The sequence below is a fragment of the Podarcis pityusensis genome (genome assembly GCF_964106645.2).
Source record: "Podarcis pityusensis genome assembly, chromosome: 6".
Taxonomy (NCBI): domain Eukaryota; kingdom Metazoa; phylum Chordata; class Lepidosauria; order Squamata; family Lacertidae; genus Podarcis; species Podarcis pityusensis.
This window is the reverse complement of record NC_138030.1, coordinates 98241632-98259700: the sequence shown is the minus strand read 5'-3', so window position 1 is coordinate 98259700 and position 18069 is coordinate 98241632. Positions and strand designations below refer to the sequence as shown.

The 18069-nt window shown below is 44.6% G+C and overlaps 1 protein-coding gene and 1 long non-coding RNA gene across 3 annotated transcripts; one reads left to right on the top strand and one right to left on the bottom strand.

Moving 5' to 3' along the window:
- The first annotated feature begins 2900 nt into the window (after positions 1-2900).
- CRIP1 (cysteine rich protein 1) lies at positions 2901-12187 on the top strand. Its single transcript, XM_081010966.1, has 5 exons — positions 2901-3072; positions 8541-8635; positions 10353-10410; positions 11714-11761; positions 11870-12187. The coding sequence occupies exons 1-4, from the start codon at positions 3033-3035 to the stop codon at positions 11752-11754; spliced, it is 234 nt and encodes a 77-aa protein (XP_080867092.1). The 5' UTR covers positions 2901-3032; the 3' UTR covers positions 11755-11761; positions 11870-12187.
- Positions 3259-17919, bottom strand: LOC308479931. 2 transcript variants are annotated; one of them, XR_013987900.1, is made up of 3 exons: positions 12559-17919; positions 10694-10775; positions 3259-6125 (listed from the first exon to the last, which is right to left on the bottom strand). It is a non-coding gene; the product is annotated as an uncharacterized lncRNA (long non-coding RNA). The 2 variants fall into 2 exon arrangements; XR_013987901.1 differs by lacking the exon at positions 3259-6125 and having other exon boundaries at positions 10622-10775.
- Between the last annotated feature and the right edge of the window lie 150 nt (positions 17920-18069).

The following is an 18069-nucleotide window of genomic DNA, read 5'->3' as shown; positions in this document are numbered from 1 at the left end:
GGGTATAAACTTTCATGTGCATTGTATAATTGCTCTGTTCAGGGGCACCAACTACTGGGGACAGAGCCGTTTTTGCCCCTCCTCATGTCCAAAGAAATCAGTGGGTGGAGAAGGAGGGTCAGAGCAGCCCCTGACAGTGTGGCAGCAGCAGCAGCAAGAGGAGGAGGAACAGCTGCCAGCCATTGAAACCACGCTGCCACGCTGCCACCGCTGCATTCAGCTCTGCCCAATGTCCTGACATCATGCGAGACGTTGCCCCCGCCATCGCCCTTTCAAGCTGGCGCCTCTGTCGCTGTTCAAGTGCTTTTCTAAAAGAAAAACAAAACTTAGTATGTGTGGGGAAAATAGAAACTTAGCTAGGGTTAAGAAATTAATTTAGCCTCCCTGCCTCCTGTGGGAGCGAATTCCAGTTTTAACCCTGCACTGTGTGAAGAAGCCCTTTCTTTTATCTGCCCTGAATCTCTGAACATTCAGCTTCATTGGATGTCCATGAGTGTAGTATAGAGAAAAATCCTCTATCCACTTTCTCCATGCCATGCATACTTGTATAAACTTCTATCATGTCACTTCTTGGGCACCTTTTATCTATACTAAAAAGTCCCAAATGCTGCGAACGAACTTCATAGGGGAGCTGCTCCCTTGATGATTTTCATTGCCCTTTTCTGAACACTTTCCAACTCCTATAATGCCCCTTTTTAGGGGAGTTAACCAGAACTGTGCACAGGAAGCCTTGCCTGGATCCAAAGAAGTTTAATACCGTGTAATATGTGGTCGTACTTTATTGCCCTACGTGAAGACAGATGGGTGAAGCCTCCTGATCTCAGCCATTGTTTTGGATTGAGCTTGGCTATGCGGAGCAGAGAGTTGACTGGCCAGAGAACACGAAACTGAAAGAAAAGTATCCAAGGCTCTCTCTGCAATAACATGTGGAAGGATGCATGGTACAGGAAAGGAAGAATATAGCTTTGAGGTTTTGGGACGAACTTTTTGTTTCCATAAAAATGCTTGCCATTTCACTTGATACAGCTGAACCCTGACTGCTCTAATGAACCCGTCTCCATGGGATAAATGCCCCACATGCAGACACTGCCTTCAGGAAAGCACACACACACACACACCATAGGTGTGTGCAGCGGGGGGCGGGGGCGGGGGGCGGCACACACTAATTTAAAAAAAAGGATCTAGGGAAGCAGAGAGGTGCAGACAGAATAAAAAGGATGCTGAGGAACTCCCTCGTCCACAAGGCATAGATCCATTCCAGCTTTTTTCTTCTGCCTCGGTCTGTTTCTATTTCATGGCTGTGTCTTCCACTGAGCTCCTCTGGCCATCCTCTGTGGGGATGAGGGGCTACTACTTTGTGGTGTGCAAGCAAAGAGGAACAGTCATTCTGCCACCAGCCTTTCAGATTTGCTCTGCCTCTGGCCAGCTTGGCACAAGTATTTTTCTCTGCAGGAAAAATCTCCTGTTTTGACTTCCCAACAACTCTTGGTTGTTTGATAACTTTTTGTCTCTTTACCTCTTCCTTGTCCTTATTTGTTTGTCTTGCTATTTTCTCCCTTCTCTCATTGACATAAATTGATCCATCCATGGGTGCACACCTCAACAAAATTTGATGGGCCACATCTATGATACACAAACAGAACACAAGATCCTGTCATTCATCTCATGACAGCATGTCTACTTTAGCCCTCATCAGCCTGCTGGGAGGGGAGAAAATAGTTCAGCTGGTGGTGACTGTATATAAAGATGTATTTAATACTAGTGGTAAGGTTGAGCAGAGCTTGTGTCCATCAGATTGAGGGCAACCAGCTGCCCCCGCAGGATGCTTCATGGGAGCCAAGCAGCTATTATGGGAAGGAACTCCAACACTCAAAGGACGAAGCTCTAACTTTTCTTTTTGTGGAGACAAGGTAAGACAAAAATGCTGAGCTGAAGTTACAGGAATTCCACCCAAAATCTGTTTTATGCTGGGTTACTTCAGCATGTAAGAACAACCAGCAGTGTAGCTGTTCTATTAACATACATATGGCAATGGAGGCAAGAGTCCCACTCTCCTTCCTTAGCCTCAACTTGTTCCTGTGCCAGCCAATGACATATTACTGATTCAGACAGAAGGGTTCAAAGGAGAGCAATAATGCTCTGATTCAGATGAGATAGGGAAGTGCTGAATCAGTGCTTGAGCACATTAACGCACTGAATGAGAGCCAATAAAGTGAAACTCAATTCAGGCAAGATGGGTTCATGCGTTCAGGTTAGTAGTCCAGCCAGTGTTGGATGGAGCTGTACCCCCTTAAAGTTCACCATCGGGGTGCGTGTGTATACCTAGACCCAGGTATGTCACTAGGGGTGCATAGGGACTCTGGACATAGAATGCCTTCTATCAGTTTGCCACTGGGGAATTGCCCTATTCAGTGGTACAGCAGCTGCTCGGCATGCAGAAGGTTCCAGGTTCAGTCCCCCATGGCATCTTCAGGTAGGGCTGGTGGGAGAGAACCCTGCCTCCAATCCTGGAGAGCTGCTGCCGGTCAGTGTGAACAACAGCTGATAAGCTGACGTGGGATAAAACAGCTCCTGTCTTTCTGTATTCATTACTGGTCAGAGAGAGAGCTTAGCCCCATATCTCCATCTCTGGTAATCGCTAAGGGGCCGCCTTTGGAAACAACTGAATTCTAACTACCTGGGTATTTCGGGTATTTCCGTTAAACAACTACACCGGTTGGTACCCAGGTCATTTCTGAGCCCGCCGAGTTCAAAAGGCTGGTGCGAACTTGGAGGAGCTTCGCTTGCGTTTAAGCCAAGGGCCGTCGGCTTCGGGCGGGACGCTTCCTCGCGGCGAGGAAAGGGCGAGGCGTCGCTGGCGGAGCTTCGAGGGTGCGGCCCAGGCGGGCGGGCGGGCGGGGCCGGAGGCGCCCAGGCCAGGCAGGATCCTCTCCGCCAGCAGCGAGCAGCCAGTGCAAGGGCTCTCCGCTCGTAGCTGCCACCGCTGCCTCCGTCGGGGAGACCGAGTGCTCACCGCCGCCGCCGCCGCCGCCATGCCCAAGTGCCCCAAGTGCCAGAAGGAGGTGTACTTCGGTAAGACTGCCCGTCGGGGCGCCTAGAGAGGGGTGGCGGGAGGCTCTCTTGCCCTGGATCGGGGGCGCGTCTCTCGCGCGGGCAGCCCTGCTTCGGGGACTGGGCCAAGAGGGAGGGAGGGTCGCTTGGGCTGAGCTGCCGGCGGTCCTGGCGGCGGGAGGGTCGGGCAAATGCGCGTCTGGACGGGACGGGCTGGGCAACCGGCTTCCCCGGGGAGAAACGGAGGTCCAGTTGCAGGACCTGGACAGCTCTGTCCAGATTTGCGGGAGCCGAGCAGCCTCGGAGCCCGCGCTCCCGGGGATTCCTCGACGCCCAGCCCCTCGGCGGCAACAGTGATGGGACACGGAGATCCGCAGGTTCGGGCTCTTTGCGACGACGACGTGGGCTGCTCCGCGGTGTGGCGAAGGCACAGAAGAGTAAAGTTCGAAGGCTTGGCCAAGCCTGTTGTCTGGCAGACCCAGAAAACTGGGAAGAACCAAGACTGTATTGTCAAGGAATCTGCTCCCGACAGCCCTGTTTGCAATGCAGGCCCAATAAAATAGCGCTAAGTGTGTGGGGGGGGGGGACAATAGGATAGAGGAAAATGAGTAGGAAGGAACCTGGAGAAAACAAGATGAGAGGATGGGGACTTCCAGACATAAGTTGCCATGTTGATGCAGCAGGTCTGGTCCGGCATGGATGATGCAATGGTACCAGATGAGGAAATATAATAGACCATAGGAGGAATGTTCAGTTAAGACCAGGGGGCCATGGTTGCTTGGGCACCCACAGTAATACAATGGTGGAGGCTGGGCACCCACAAAGTCGAGGAGAAAGGCCGGCAGGCTGCGAGAGAAAGTTCAGCTTCGCCCTCTGCATCCAGCCAGTGAGGCGGCCTTTTGGGGAGCCTGGACATAGAGGCAGAGTCTGTGCCTCTGCGTCCGAGCCCCTCCCTGCGTGGCGTCGCACGTCCTGAGGGTGAGTTGGCACCCCAATATTAAGTATCACTATGGACAAGTAAAGAAGTTGGGCAAACATTTTACAGAGGGGAGTCACATGTAATAAGCATGTATAAAAATTTGGCATCAATATGAACTGTTCTTATTCCTCAAACCCTCCCCATTGACTTCTCTATGAACAGTTCAATCTAAAAGGACAATTGGGAAATTTCCAGATATGGAAAGAAAATAAATAGAAAATCTTTCAAGATTGGAAAGATTTCCAGACCATTAAACAAGTATAAGCAAAATGGAAGGTGGACCCACTCAGAATTTGCAAATTGGGACTTTTCCGAACAGGCTGACAATTAGGAAATTTGGAAGGAGAAGACTGAGTCAAACAAACTGAAAGATATCTCAAATGTTCTCCGAGATACTTAAATTATTATTTTTTAAAAATAGGCAAATAATCCATAATTATATGATGAAACTGAATTACAATACAAATAGAGAAATTCCAAGGGAATAATTTTGAAAACTAGTTGAACAAAAAATCCAGTTTTTGTTTCAGAGGGACTCTAATTTTTCAATTTCCATATCTTATAAATAAAATTACATAAAAATGGCAGTTCAGTGGTACTGGAGGGAAAAAATCTGTAAATCAGGAGAGGGAAAGAGTTGGATTTGACAGGAACCAAAAGGTGATTTTTATTGGGGGGAAGCCTTGTAAGAATGCAGTAATATTGGCAAATGGTAATAGAAATATTTAAGGGAATGTTTCACATACAAATCTTTATGTTTGCTGAATTTTACACACCGACAAGAGCATTAAAAACATAAAATACAGATTTTGCAAATACCAATCCATTGCAAGGATACTGATCGTAGAAACAACAGAACAGAGGACCAAAAACTGAACTAATCAGGAAAGTTTGGGGGGGAATTAGAGGTCATAGAACTAACTGTGATGATGTGTCATTACAAAACGATTAGAGAGGAAATGGCTAAGTGAGTTCTGGCAGTCCCCAAAATAGAATTGAGTACAGTGGTACCTCAGGTTACATACGCTTCAGTTACATATGCTTCAGGTTACAGACTCCGCTAACCCAGAAATAGTGCTTCAGGTTAAGAACTTTGCTTCAGGATGAGAACAGAAATTGTGCTCCGGCGGCGTGGCAGCAGCAGGAGGCCCCATTAGCTAAAGTGGTGCTTCAGGTTAAGAACAGTTTCAGGTTAATAATGGACCCCCGGAACGAATTAAGTACTTAACCCGAGGTACCCCTGTATAATGGATATAGGGCTGCCAATAAGTTGGATTCATATGTTCATGTACAGATCAATATTTATGTGTATGTATGTTTATGATTGTGAATGATTATGTAAAATATTCTTGCTTTTCGCACACACACACACATATTTAAAAAGGAACAATGTCTAAGTGATACAACAGTCATGTAGAATGAACATACAGTCACAGCATATTGGTTTACACAGCTGGAAATACAAAACAGGCAGTCAGAACCATAAAAAGATTAAAAATGAATCTTTTTTTTTTTAAAAAAAATAATATTTATTGAATTTTAAAGGGTTACAAAAAGAAAAAATTAAAAAACAGCATATTTTAAAAATACAAAACATCACATCACAATAATAAAAAAAGAAACAAGAAAAAAAGAAAAGGAAAAAATACAATAAATCTTCCCATAGCTTATCTTTCATTTGCTTATTTCCTTGACCTCCTCACACCTCCCTTTTTTGTATTCTAGTTCAGTTAGCTATTTCAGCAAATCCTTTCCATCTTTTCCAGTTTTTGTCCTCTATTTTATCTTAATATAATGTAACTTTACTTTCCCTCCTTCACCATTTAGCAATCTATTTTTCCTTAATCCTTTATAGCATTTCTGCTAAAACGGCATTATTTCATTCCAACATCCTTCTAACATTCCTTAATTTTACAATGTTTCTGTAAATAAACTTTAAATTTCTTTCAATCTTCTTCCACCAACTCTTCTCCCTGGTCTCGGATTCTGCCAGTCATTTCCGTCAGTTCCATGTAGTCCATCACCTTCATCTGCCATTCTTCCCGGGTGGGTAGATCTTGTGTCTTCCAATACTTCACGATGAGTATTCTTGCTGCTGTTGTATAAAAAATGAATCTTAAAAGCTAAAGAACACCAATTAAGCCTCCTTTTTTCAAATAGGGAAAAGGTGTACAGTATTTGTGTTACAAGTTTGTATGGGACCCAGAGAATTAGTGTTCAAGCATCATCTGAGGGAGTCTGGACTGCCAAGCAGACACTGTGCTCACCTCTAAGCTGCGGTAATCAATTTCAGAGCTCCTGTGTACATTTGAGGACAAAATGTACAAATCCAACTATATGTGCAGTTATGTCTGATCTGCAGCAGAGCTCAGCCCTGGAGTCTTACAATATGGGAAGGGGAGCTCTGAGCATGTGCAGAGGCCAGGGCACACTTCCACAGGCAGCTTCCTCCTTAGATGAGTGAGGCTTCAAGTCAGATATGCATCCTGCCACTGCTGTATTTAGAAAAACCGTAACACTTTGTTCATGTCACTTTTCTTTTCATGTAGTAGGTGCTGTTGAACAGGAAATGGTTAACAGGAAATGGTTGCCTTTGACATTGATAGCTCCAGTTCATGGGGAAGTAGCTAGAAGTTTTCTGTAGACAGAGCTGGCTTGATGCCACTGACTTGAGTTGGCTCATATCACCTTTCATCCTGTGCTGCTTTTAGCATTTTCTTACCTATTTGCTTAAGGTTGATCAGGTGCAGGGCCTGATCAACAGAAATCCAGCAATGTAGCTCTTGCTTCAAAATGTACTTGCAAAGCCCTTTAAATCTCCCAGCCCTTATAAATTGTAAACAGCAGTGGTTTAGCCTTTTAAAAAAACTTTATTTTTAGAAGTGTGTCCAGCAAAGTCTTCTCTTTCTGCATGCAGTGGATATTTGCCTGATTTTGTTGAGTTTTTCCTTTAATTTGTGGTTTGTGATCTGGAGACTTTTGCTATTAGATTTCTAAATGACAAAGAGCAGGACCACAGTATTCCGAAGCAGCAAAGCTATTACACTGCTGCAAAAGGAAATGAACTTGCAGGAGCACCTCAAGGCATGTTTGAAATTGGGTAGTGCTTGGAACAATGGGTGTAGCGCATCTTTAAGTGTGAACATAAAGCTAAACAATGTTGCTGTGAAAAATCTAAGCCTTGTCCCTTGGAAAATATTTGTGAGCTGCAGTAGTTGAAAGAGCCTTATTAAAATGACACCCTTTGTAAATAGGACTAGGAGGGGAAGCAGATAGATTGTACTGGTGGTGGTTGAAATCTATGTTTGACTGAGCTGATGTGGCAAGTGAGTTCAAATGATACTTGCGGCAGGAGAGGCTGTCTGCCTGCAGTCCCTCAGAAGCTGAACAAGTAGGTGATCTATTTGGACAAACGTGTCACAGCAAATTCCCAAGTTATTGGTTTGGGGCTTGCAGCATTCAAAATTTGCCAGGCGCCAAGTACATTTTGCACCTGGCTTTCAGCCACTTGCAACCAGGTGAAGATGCCAGGATGGCGCCTGATGTCTCCCCCAACTGGAGGTGCATGTCTGGAGAGCCTTGGATCTTGACTGTTTTCACACACCAGCAACACATCCTGTAGAATTCTATTTGTACTATTTTATCTGCACAATTAGAATGAATTTCAGGAACTGAAATGTTGTATGGAAAAATATGGCTTTCGAGACGTCTGCCCCCCAAATGGCAACTAGTCATTCCGTTTTGGTGACTGTAACCCTGGTGTAAGGAGCCACCAACACTGAATGCTTGTATACCGGGCTCTCACTTGTGGGGTGCCTCAGGGCTCTGTCCTCTCCCCCATGCTTTTTAACATCTACATGAAGCCGCTGGGAGAGATCATCAGGGGGTTTGGGCTGGGTGTTCATCAGTATGCGGATGATACCCAGCTCTATCGCTCTTTCAAATTGGAACCAGTGAAGGCGGTGAAGGTCCTGTGTGTCTGGAGGCAGTTGGAGGATGGATGGTGGATAACGGATTGAGGTTGAATCCTGACAAAACAGAAGTACTGTTTTTGGCTGATGGGGCGAGCAGGTGTGGAGGACTCCCTGGTCCTGAATGTGGTAACTGTGCACCTGAAGGACCAGGTGCGCAGCCTGGGAGTCATTTTGGACTCCAGCACCGAGGGCCTTCTGGCGGTTCCCTCATTGCGAGAAGTGAGGTTACAGGGAACCAGACAGAGGGCATTCTCGGTAGTAGCGCCTGCCCTGTGGAATGCCCTCCCTTCAGATGTGAAGGAAATAAGCAGCTATCTTCTCTTTAAAAGACATCTGAAGGCAGCCCTGTTTAGGGAGGTTTTTAATATTTAATGCTGTATTGTTTTTAATACTTGATTGGAAACCGCCTAGAGTGGCTGGGGAAACTCAGCCAGATGGGTGGGGTATAAATAAATTATTATTATTATTATTATTATTATTATTATTATTATTATTATTATCACCACTATTTCTTGTTTGTGTCCCTGCCACGGTAGCTGAGAAAGTCACTTCCCTGGGAAAAGACTGGCATCGGCCATGCTTGAAGTGTGAAAAATGCAGCAAGACCCTGACTGCAGGTGGCCATGCGGAGGTAAGTCGAGGTTTGAGGTGGCTGCTTCTTGCCTGCATGACAAACTTCCAGGTGGAGCCTGTTTGCAGAGTAACTGCATATGTCCATGTGGCTTTTTCTGACGTGATGCTTCTGAATAATTTGCTGCAAACATATGCAAGTGGGTTGAGCAACAGAAGCAGAATTGTGATGTGTGCTTGCTCTGACAGATTGTGCAGATAGCCTGCTAACTAAAGCCACTGGCTTCTTCGTCTTATTATTTATTACGTTTATATGCCATCTTTATCTCCCAAGGATATTGCAAGATACTTGCAGAATATCTATGTGAAATGGACTTTAGTCAATTATTTCTGGTCACCTGTTTCTTACTGTTTTTCACATGTCTCATTGGGGAGAACAATATATGATATCATCAATTATATTTATTTCTAAAAGCTACCTGTGCATGAAGATGTCCCCTTTTTAAAGTTCCACACAGGACCTATGGTTTACCCAATTTATTGGTGGGTTGTTGTTTCCCCCCCAGTTAAATTATTGGGGTGCCCATTGTTTCCCTTGCACATACATATGAGCAGGAGGAAAAGGGGATCACAAAAACATTTCTTTTGGCAGCTTATTAACTGGTCTCCCACCTTTCAGGAGTGAATGTATGCTCCCCCTCCCTCAAGTAGAAGAGGGAAATAATTCAGAAGGAACGCCGGATGACAGACAGCCTTATTGTTCAGATTAGTTGGCTGCAGGTCGTGTTTGTGCTGCCAGGGTGGCTGGTTTTCACACCACGGTAACCACCAGCTAACAAACAAATCCCTGGTTTGCAGTGCCGTTTCTCATGTTCATGGAAGGAGCAAAGCATTGACTGCAATGATTTGCCACTTGGATTGCCCAACACTGTGTGCGGCCCCTCCTGATTATTACAGAGTTACAATTTATTTTCTTTAGTTTAACTTTGGGGGGGGGGAGAGAGAGTCCCATTACTAGTCCCATTACCAGCCATCCTGTTCCCTTCTCTCTGTGCAGATGCTGAGCAGCAAAGGAAGAGGGTGGTGCAGCTGGAACGTTGCTTTGCAGCACACCCAGCCCAGCAGCCTCTTTTAAGAACAGGAAGAGGGGAGCGCATGGGGAAAGGGAGCTGGGGCTGCCTGGCGAGGGGCGGGGTGCCTGTTTGAATGGCTTGTGTGTTCTTCCTGAGTGGGTGTGGGTGTGTTGTGTTACCATGGTATCTTTGTGTGAGTTTATTGTGAGCTGTGGAATGAGTGAGTTTGGGTTTCTTCCTGGGTGGGGGAACTGAAGGTTTCTCTTTCTCTCTCTGTCTCTCTTTGTGTGTGTTTTAAAGGGAGTCAGAGGACATATTGCTGGGTAGGTGGGGGAATGTGGAGTGGGAGTTTTTGGAGGGGTTGGTTTGGGGTTTTGGAAAGGAGAGACTCTTGTGGGGATTGGGTTTGTCTGTTTGTGAGGGGACTGTCACAACGCTTTGTCAAAATTGGCCACCCCTGCTTTGCCATTATTTGTGGACTCCACTCCTCTGGCAGGGCAAACAGAGCTGCAGGCAGCTGCTCTGAGCAGCAGGCCTGGCTTTTGCCCCAAGAGCAGACAGGCAAGCGAGGCTCTGCCTTCTTAGCCTCCAGCAGGAATTGGTTGGTGGCTCTGGGTCTTTCCCGTCTTCCATACATACTACAATCCTTCCATCAACTGTCCCGTCTACCCTGCTTCCTCTGAGATGTTTGTATTCTCTCTGCAGCATGATGGGAAGCCTTATTGCAACCACCCTTGCTATGCTGCCTTGTTTGGACCAAAAGGTAAGATTCCTCCAGACAAGCACTTGTTGCTCCAAAGATTCCATCTTATGGAAATAGGATCACATGCCAGAGTATCCCCGTGTATATTGGAGTCTCTCTGGCTCACAGGAGGCAGAACTCTCTCTGTGAAGTAGTTATAAACCGGATGCTGGCCGGGCTGCACATTAAGTGCCTCTGCTGTTTGCTGTTGTACATTAATGTGTGGCAGCCATATGGTGACAGACTTTACTGTCACATTTGAAGATTGCCTTGGAGCTTCCTAATCCAATTCCCACCCAATCACCTTTGCAACACGTCTGAGGCTCCATTTTCCATCTCTTCGCACCTTCTGTGCAGTTAGATGATTCTGAAGACATGGGGAAACACTGGAAAAAAACAACATATTGTAAATGCTTATTGATATTTTTACGATTTCCATTCAGATAAAATGAGAGTATTTGGTCTGGTACAAAGTATGCAGCTATATGTTTAAACTATTTAGAAAACTAGGGTGGGTCCCAACATTAAATGCTTTTATTTAAAAAAATAATGTAAGACAATCTACAGTATTAGAGAATAAATTCTTATACTGAACACTCAGATGCAATATATATTTCCGCACGAAGTCTATGAAACGAGCATACAGGTAAATTGCATGTGAATTCTTCTTGCCTTTTATATTCTAAGTTGTAAATGATACATTTTACATTGTTAAAACAGTAAAATAAGATTATTTGATATGCTTTTTTATTTGATATGTTTTTCTGAGAAACACCAGGCAGAATCTGTTTTTTAATGGCTTCAACATTTCCTGTAATCTGACATAGCTGGTACCAATGGCAAAAGGGTGTGGACATAGCCCCAAATCCCCAAACTAGGATTTCTGCACCCATTCACAAGTGGGTCTGGGAGATGATCTTCATTCTCTGTTTGAGAGGCTAATTGCCGCAGAAGAGCCAAATAGCCAAATGTACCCTTTGGAGGAGTATGTTGAAAGAACTGCCTTTCCATGTGACAGGGATTGATGACGCAAGCTGCTTGGTGATCATGGTCCACCAAACTAGAGATGTACTGTCCTTTCATTAAATTAATATGACTTTTCAGATTCCTGGATAACTATGGATGATGAACTAATCTTGTCCCTTGAGGGAAAAACCCCTTTTTCTGTATATGTCTGGGAGGCTACAACAGAGGGAATTGTCATTATCTTTAAAAAGTCCTGGCCTAGGCCCATTCAGAGCCTCATCTTGGGTGGCTCTTTTCATGGCTAGATAACCAGGTGTGGAAAATGCCACTAGTATTGATTTGCCTGGTTTCCTTTCAGGGTTTGGCCGTGGAGGGGCTGAAAGCCACACCTTCAAATGAAGTTCAGGTAAATTCCTGTTATTAAAGCTTCTTCTTGATAGACCCAGGATAGCTTTTGTAGCCCTGATGGCTTAGATCCATTTTGATCACAGTATTCTCTTTGCCTTCTTTTTAGGGCTGGAAGGATGGAATTGGCTGTGGATTCCAGCAGTTTCACAAATCATAATAGCTGCAATGTGCCTTCCCCCCACCCCAAACATGTAGCAAGCTAGCTTATTATGAAGGCTTTCAAAAGAAGCATCATGCTAGATAACTGGGAGATTTCCTGCTCTGTATAAATGGAAACATACTTTGAGGTGGAGACCAGAATCTTTTTTCCTAATTTTAACACCGAGTTTCTTGGAAATGAATTCCTGCCCAAAGCCTAGCCCTGCTTTTAGACTCTGCTGTCCATGATGATGATTGTGTCTCAGTAATAAAATATTGATTTGAAGAGGTTTGCTGCAGCTCATCTTTGGAAGCGGGGGAGGCGTGATGTGCTTGTATTTGCTGCCCTGGAGGCTCTTGAGGAGACCCTTTGGAATCTTCTTTGGAATCCCAGATGGAATGGATACTAGCCATTGCTGTGGGGATGTTTAGGATAATAGGTAAGGAAATATTTGTTAAGTATTTGTTAAATCCTTCCTTCACTCATGCTAGTGAGTGACGTAGCAGAGCAAATCCCCTCTATATTCACAGAAGCTGGCTGGTAGATTCGTTTGAATCTCTATAAAATGACTAATCCAATCTCCCCTTTTCTCCCTCCTAAAATATAATAAAGACTCACAAGTCTGCATTTAAAAGTATAACAATAAGTTTACTTACAAGTTGTTCACAGTACACATCCTAGAAGGCAGGCTTTAAGCTTCAGTTTACAAACATATAACGTGGCTTACATCCTTTGTGAGGATGGGCCTAAGTGCTAACAAAATAGACTTAACTATGAGTTGAATCGAACAGGAACAAACAGGGCAGAGCATGAGTCACACTCATGGGCTGAGTCACTTAGAGCAGGAACAGGAAGTTACGCACCCCCTGTCTCTGTCCACTCTAGGAAGTAAAGCATGTTGTAATTGACTGTACTGATGTAACACATCCCACAATTGCACCCATGGAAAATTCCATTCAGGCGCTGAAACTGTTTAGCTGGTGACATCCATCATAGCCCAAAGTGATGCTCCACCCACCTCTGGCTGCTGTCTTGGCAGCCAATCAGCAACAGGCTCCACCCCCTCTGACTACTGTCTTGGCAGCCAATCAGCAAGAGGCTTCAGACCCCTGGTGGAATTCTGAGGGACTGCATCAGCAGACCCTACTTTGGCTCTTGCCTGTGGGGAGAGGTAGAGAAGAAGAGGGGAGAGGGATGTTGGGGATAGAAGGAGAGGGAAACACAGAAGACACTCCTCACTTTCACAGTTATTTTTACATCTCTCCTCATAGAACTGGGGGACTCTCAAAAAAAGAAGGGAAGTTGTTGGTGCTGGTGGGGTTTTTTAGTAGGGAAGGGTGTTACCAAAAAAAAACCCAAACCCACAGGAGGGGGCAAACTTACACTTCCGGGCACACACCATCAAGCTACTTTGCTATTTTCTTGCATTTCTCAAACCCTATGTGTAGAATTAAGGAACTGTTACTGAAGCTGGGGTGGATTTGGGGTTTTTTGGGGGTGGGATTTTAAGCAGATAAAAAGCAGTAGCAAGCAGTCGTCATACAGAAGCCTCAGATGCTACCTGAAAGGGGAAGGGCAAGGCACACAGGGAAGGAATCACAGCATAAATCCCCAGATACCTGCACATCAACAACATACAAGGGCAGCCACCTGGGAACCTCCTCACCCAAATCCGTTGTCAGGGATGCTGCAGCAAGCAAACAAAGGAAAACTCCCTGCTTCCCCCAGATGTGCTTGTTATATACTAAAGTTCTCACCCTGGGCCAGCAGGGGGATACTGTAGTTATGCAAATAAGGGATCGAAAGTGACATTCAGTGATTGGATAGTTACAGAAAATGGTTACTGTTGCGTTCTAGTGGAGCTCTATATAAGCAGGCTGGCTGAACCCTTCAGTTCAGTTCTGGCCTGTGAATAAACAAGAGCTGTTTGAAGAATCGCTGTGTCGTCTGATATGTTCACCCACAACTTAACAGTGCTTGTGCTCTTCCTCGCCCTGAGCCCATGAGAGGACCCTTGGCATAAAGTGTGGCAGAACTGGAGTGGGCAGAGGGGGAGACTGGGAATCTGGGAGGCAGCAAGCAGGAGGAGGAGGAAGAGGACTCCGGGAAAGATGGCCAAGGCTCACTGTTTGACAACAAATGTCCTACCGTGAAGATAGTCAACAGCGTCTTACACAAGCTACACATTCAAGGGGCTTCTCAAATATCCCTAAACCATGACACAATACACATACACAATTTACTATGTTATTTACATTTAAGTACATTTATATGTATTTTACTTATAATTTACTAGTTCACACTTTCTTTTTGAGGGGACACTTCTGCTGCAGAGGTTCTGTGTTATTGCTGCACTGAAAGAGCAATGTTTTGAACTGTAGTCACAAAATGACCCTTGAGAAACAACTAACCCTTCTCTTTGTACATGAGGCTCTAATATTTACAGAATAAGGTGACACCACTCTTGTTCTTTGAGCATCTGGGCTCCCCATCTCCTACTGCAGCAGCCATATACTTGGATTGTGGAAATTACTGTCTCTGCCAGAGCCTTTATGTAGACTTGAACTTAAGCAATCCTACTGAAGGGAGGAAAGGAAAACCTAAATGGAACCTTTCGCTTATTTTTAGAAGTAAAGGTCAAGGGCCACACTTTCCTTTTGCCAGTTCTACTGCTGCTACAACTATAGCTCCTGCTAATCATTAGGTGAATGTGCAACAAAGAGGATTACAAAGGCATTGGCATTAAAATTCATTTGCCAGACTGCAAAGAGATAAATGTGACAAATGTCAGATCATGATAGGGTAGGAATAATATGCTTTCAAAAAAGCGTGGATGAAATATGCTGCCTTTATTGTGGTTCACTGCAGGAAATTTTAAAGTTACTGCTGCATAATTGGTTGTTTAAATGGTAAAGCCATCTAACTAGCAACTTGGTCACTTCAAACTCCCAAAGCAGAAAGTTAAAAGTGCATTTATCTGTTCTTAAGGGTATTTTTGTTCATGTTTGCTGCTGCAATAGGAAATGAAAAATAAAATAATAAAGGTGATACTTCCTTCTGATAATAAGTGTGAGCTCCCACTTATTTTAAATGGAGTTTTTCCACTTCATTCCTAGATTGGTGTTTGGGTAATATTGGGTAAAATACAAATACATTGATATGATAAATTAATCTGTTACAAAGCAGGTGGCTGAGTATTCTTCAATAGATTGAGAAGCCTTAGATAACATGGGTGGTTTTTAAAAAGACCGAGGCCCCTGGTGAGTGAGGCTGGAAATATGGTGGACATCTGCTATTCTGTTCTCAGAAGAAAATTGCAGCTTCTTGCCAAAGAACCCAAACAGTCTCTTGTCATAGCAAGCTTTTCCCAAGCAAATAATCTGACACCGAGAACATGAATAGGAAACTCTTGCTGTGCCATTTCAGAGGTTTGTGGAAATTCTGGTTGCTATAAACATTTAGTCATCAAAGCAAAAAACAATCTGTTACGCTGGGCGTGGGTGGAAATGGACAGATAATGAGTGGAATGAATCAAACAGGAAGTTGGCTGTCTTTGCAACAGATGCATAGTTGTAACAGCCTGAGACCAAGAAAAAGGGGAAGGTTATTTATACAATATTCAATTTATGCTGCTTTTGCCCATATCACTCCTCCTCCTCCTCCTCCTCCTCCTCCTCCTCCTCCTCCTCCTCTTCTTCTTCTTCTTCTTCTTCTTCTTCTTCTTCTTCATACAACCCTTCAGCTGTAGATATCAATATAAAACCACAAAATACATAAGAACAACAACAAAATAATAATAATCCCCCTCCCACAACACATTTAAAAGTTCATCAAATGCCAATCAGCCAAAGACCTGCTTGAAGAGGAATGCTTTTGCCTGGCACCTAAAGGTGCCAGCTTAACCTCCCTGGGGAGAGCATTGCACAAATGGAATAACCACCCATACTCTATTTTTGGCATAGCAGAGGAAGGAGACAGAATCATAGAACTGGAAGGGACCTTGAGGGTCATCCAGTCCAACCCCCTGCAATGCAGGAATCTCAGCTAAAGCATCCCTGACAGATGCCCATCCAACATCTGCTTAGAAACCTCCAATGAAGGCGAGCCCACAACCTCTCAATGGGAGACTGTTCCATGTCAAACAACTCTGTTAGAAAGTTCTGCCTGATGTTCAGTCAGAATCTATGTTTCTCCATAGATAATGTGATATCCAATATTTATGGTGTGGCTATAATTAATCACCACATAATTATCTCTGTTGACAGACTGTTGACAGGAGATGGCTAGATAGATAGAAAGGTGGTGGTGGGGGACACACCTTGGAGAAAACTTTTGGTCAGGGAGCCTGAATGTACAATCAGACTCCATAGCAGCCAACTGCTATGGCTTTGTTTAAGACATGGGGCTGGCTAGGACTGAGAAAGAGTGAGAGAGCCACTCCAAATTCCTATTCAGCCACTGGATGGCTTTGTTCAAGCCACTCTCTCTCCCGCAGTATAAGGTTATAAAACACACTGTGCACTGAAAGATGAGATAGAAATCTATGGAGGCAGTCCCTATGCCTTCCTTATGCTCAAGAACTTTAACCTGAACCCCAAAGAAACAGGGCTTCCCCTCCTAAGAAAAGCTCAACAACTCTGACCTGAAAACCACCCCCCAAAACAGGGCTTTTCCTCCTAAAAAAAAGTTCTATTTTGACCTGAACCCCAAAAACCAGGGCTTTCCTTCCTAAAAAAAGCTCAACAACTTTGACCTGAACCCGTCAAAAGGTGGTAGATCACTGCCAGTTTTTAACTCTGTGGGTAGATCGCAGTGTCCTGGGAGCTGACCATCCCTGATCTAGAATAACTGCCCTGTTTTGCATAGTGATGGTCGTCAGTCTGGGATGGTTTTAGACAGATTCCTGGCTCTGTCCTGCCTTTCCATGTTTGAGGCAGCAAATCCTTCTGATTTCATTGCTGGGAATCACAAGCAGGGCGAGTTGCTGCTGTTGCCCAGGGGTCCTGCTGGTGGGCTTCCTTTGGGGCACCTGGTTGGCCCCGAGAGTACAGGATGTTGGACTAGAAGGGCCATGGGCCGGATCCTGCAGGTCTTTTCTTCGATTTTAATGTGTTTATAAGTTGCTCACCTTAAAGATTAGGATCTCCATCCCCAAGCATGGCAGGGGGTTCAACATATGCAAGTGGGGGGTGCCAGATCTTTGTCAAATGATTTTTAATTTGCACTCTGACCCTGAGTGTGTGAGCAGATCTTTCTTTGCTTTTCTCCTTTTCCCATTGAGGTGGCAGTTGTAGTTTCACTATCTGTCTCATCTTCAGAGCAAACCTATAGTCTATTGACATTTAACACTTTCACCGCAGATTAACATTCAGCCTCTTTAGAGCACCCTTCAAGTGTTTAAGCAGACATATGCTATCCCAGTAACAACAGTCCTGTGAAGTTACAGTATTTTCACCTTTTTGCACACAGAGGCTGAGATATGGTGGCATAATTGAAGAAACCTAGCAATGGTGTGTTTCATAGGTGACTCTGCTGTACTTGCATGCTTTTGGCATCACATATAAAAGTTGTCATTGTGGGAACAAATTCAGAAGGGGGGGGGGAATGCATGCACATCCTAGACAACACATATTTTATTTTCATGAATGTAGGTCAATTTGAAAATGATCCTAGTTGCTACCCACATCTCTCAGAATTGAGGAAACAAGAGAATGGCTGAACCGTGGCTCTTCCCAGATCCAGATTTAACTTAGTACAAGCTGCTGCCTGGAAAGACCACAAAGCTTCCCTTTGTGATCAAACACAAGGGGTACTCCAGATGAGGGTTTTAAACACTGCCACCCATTGTTCTCCAACTTCAAGCTACAGAGCTTTTCATGCATCCCCGTCACCTCAATTTTCACTCACTTTCTCCAGGGCAAAGAGTGGGAATTCCACATTTAATGACTAATGTGGAAGTCCCCACTCTACTGGGCTCAACCAAGCAAAAACCTGTTTTCACTCACAAGATCACTCAAGTGATCATAGAATCATAGAATCATAGAGTTGGAAGAGACCACAAGGGCCATCGAGTCCTTGGCTCCTTCCTGCAACTGCAAGGAGAAAAGGTACCATGGCTAGTGAAGGGAGGAGGAACTGCTAAGTTGGCAGTAATCAGCTGATTTCAA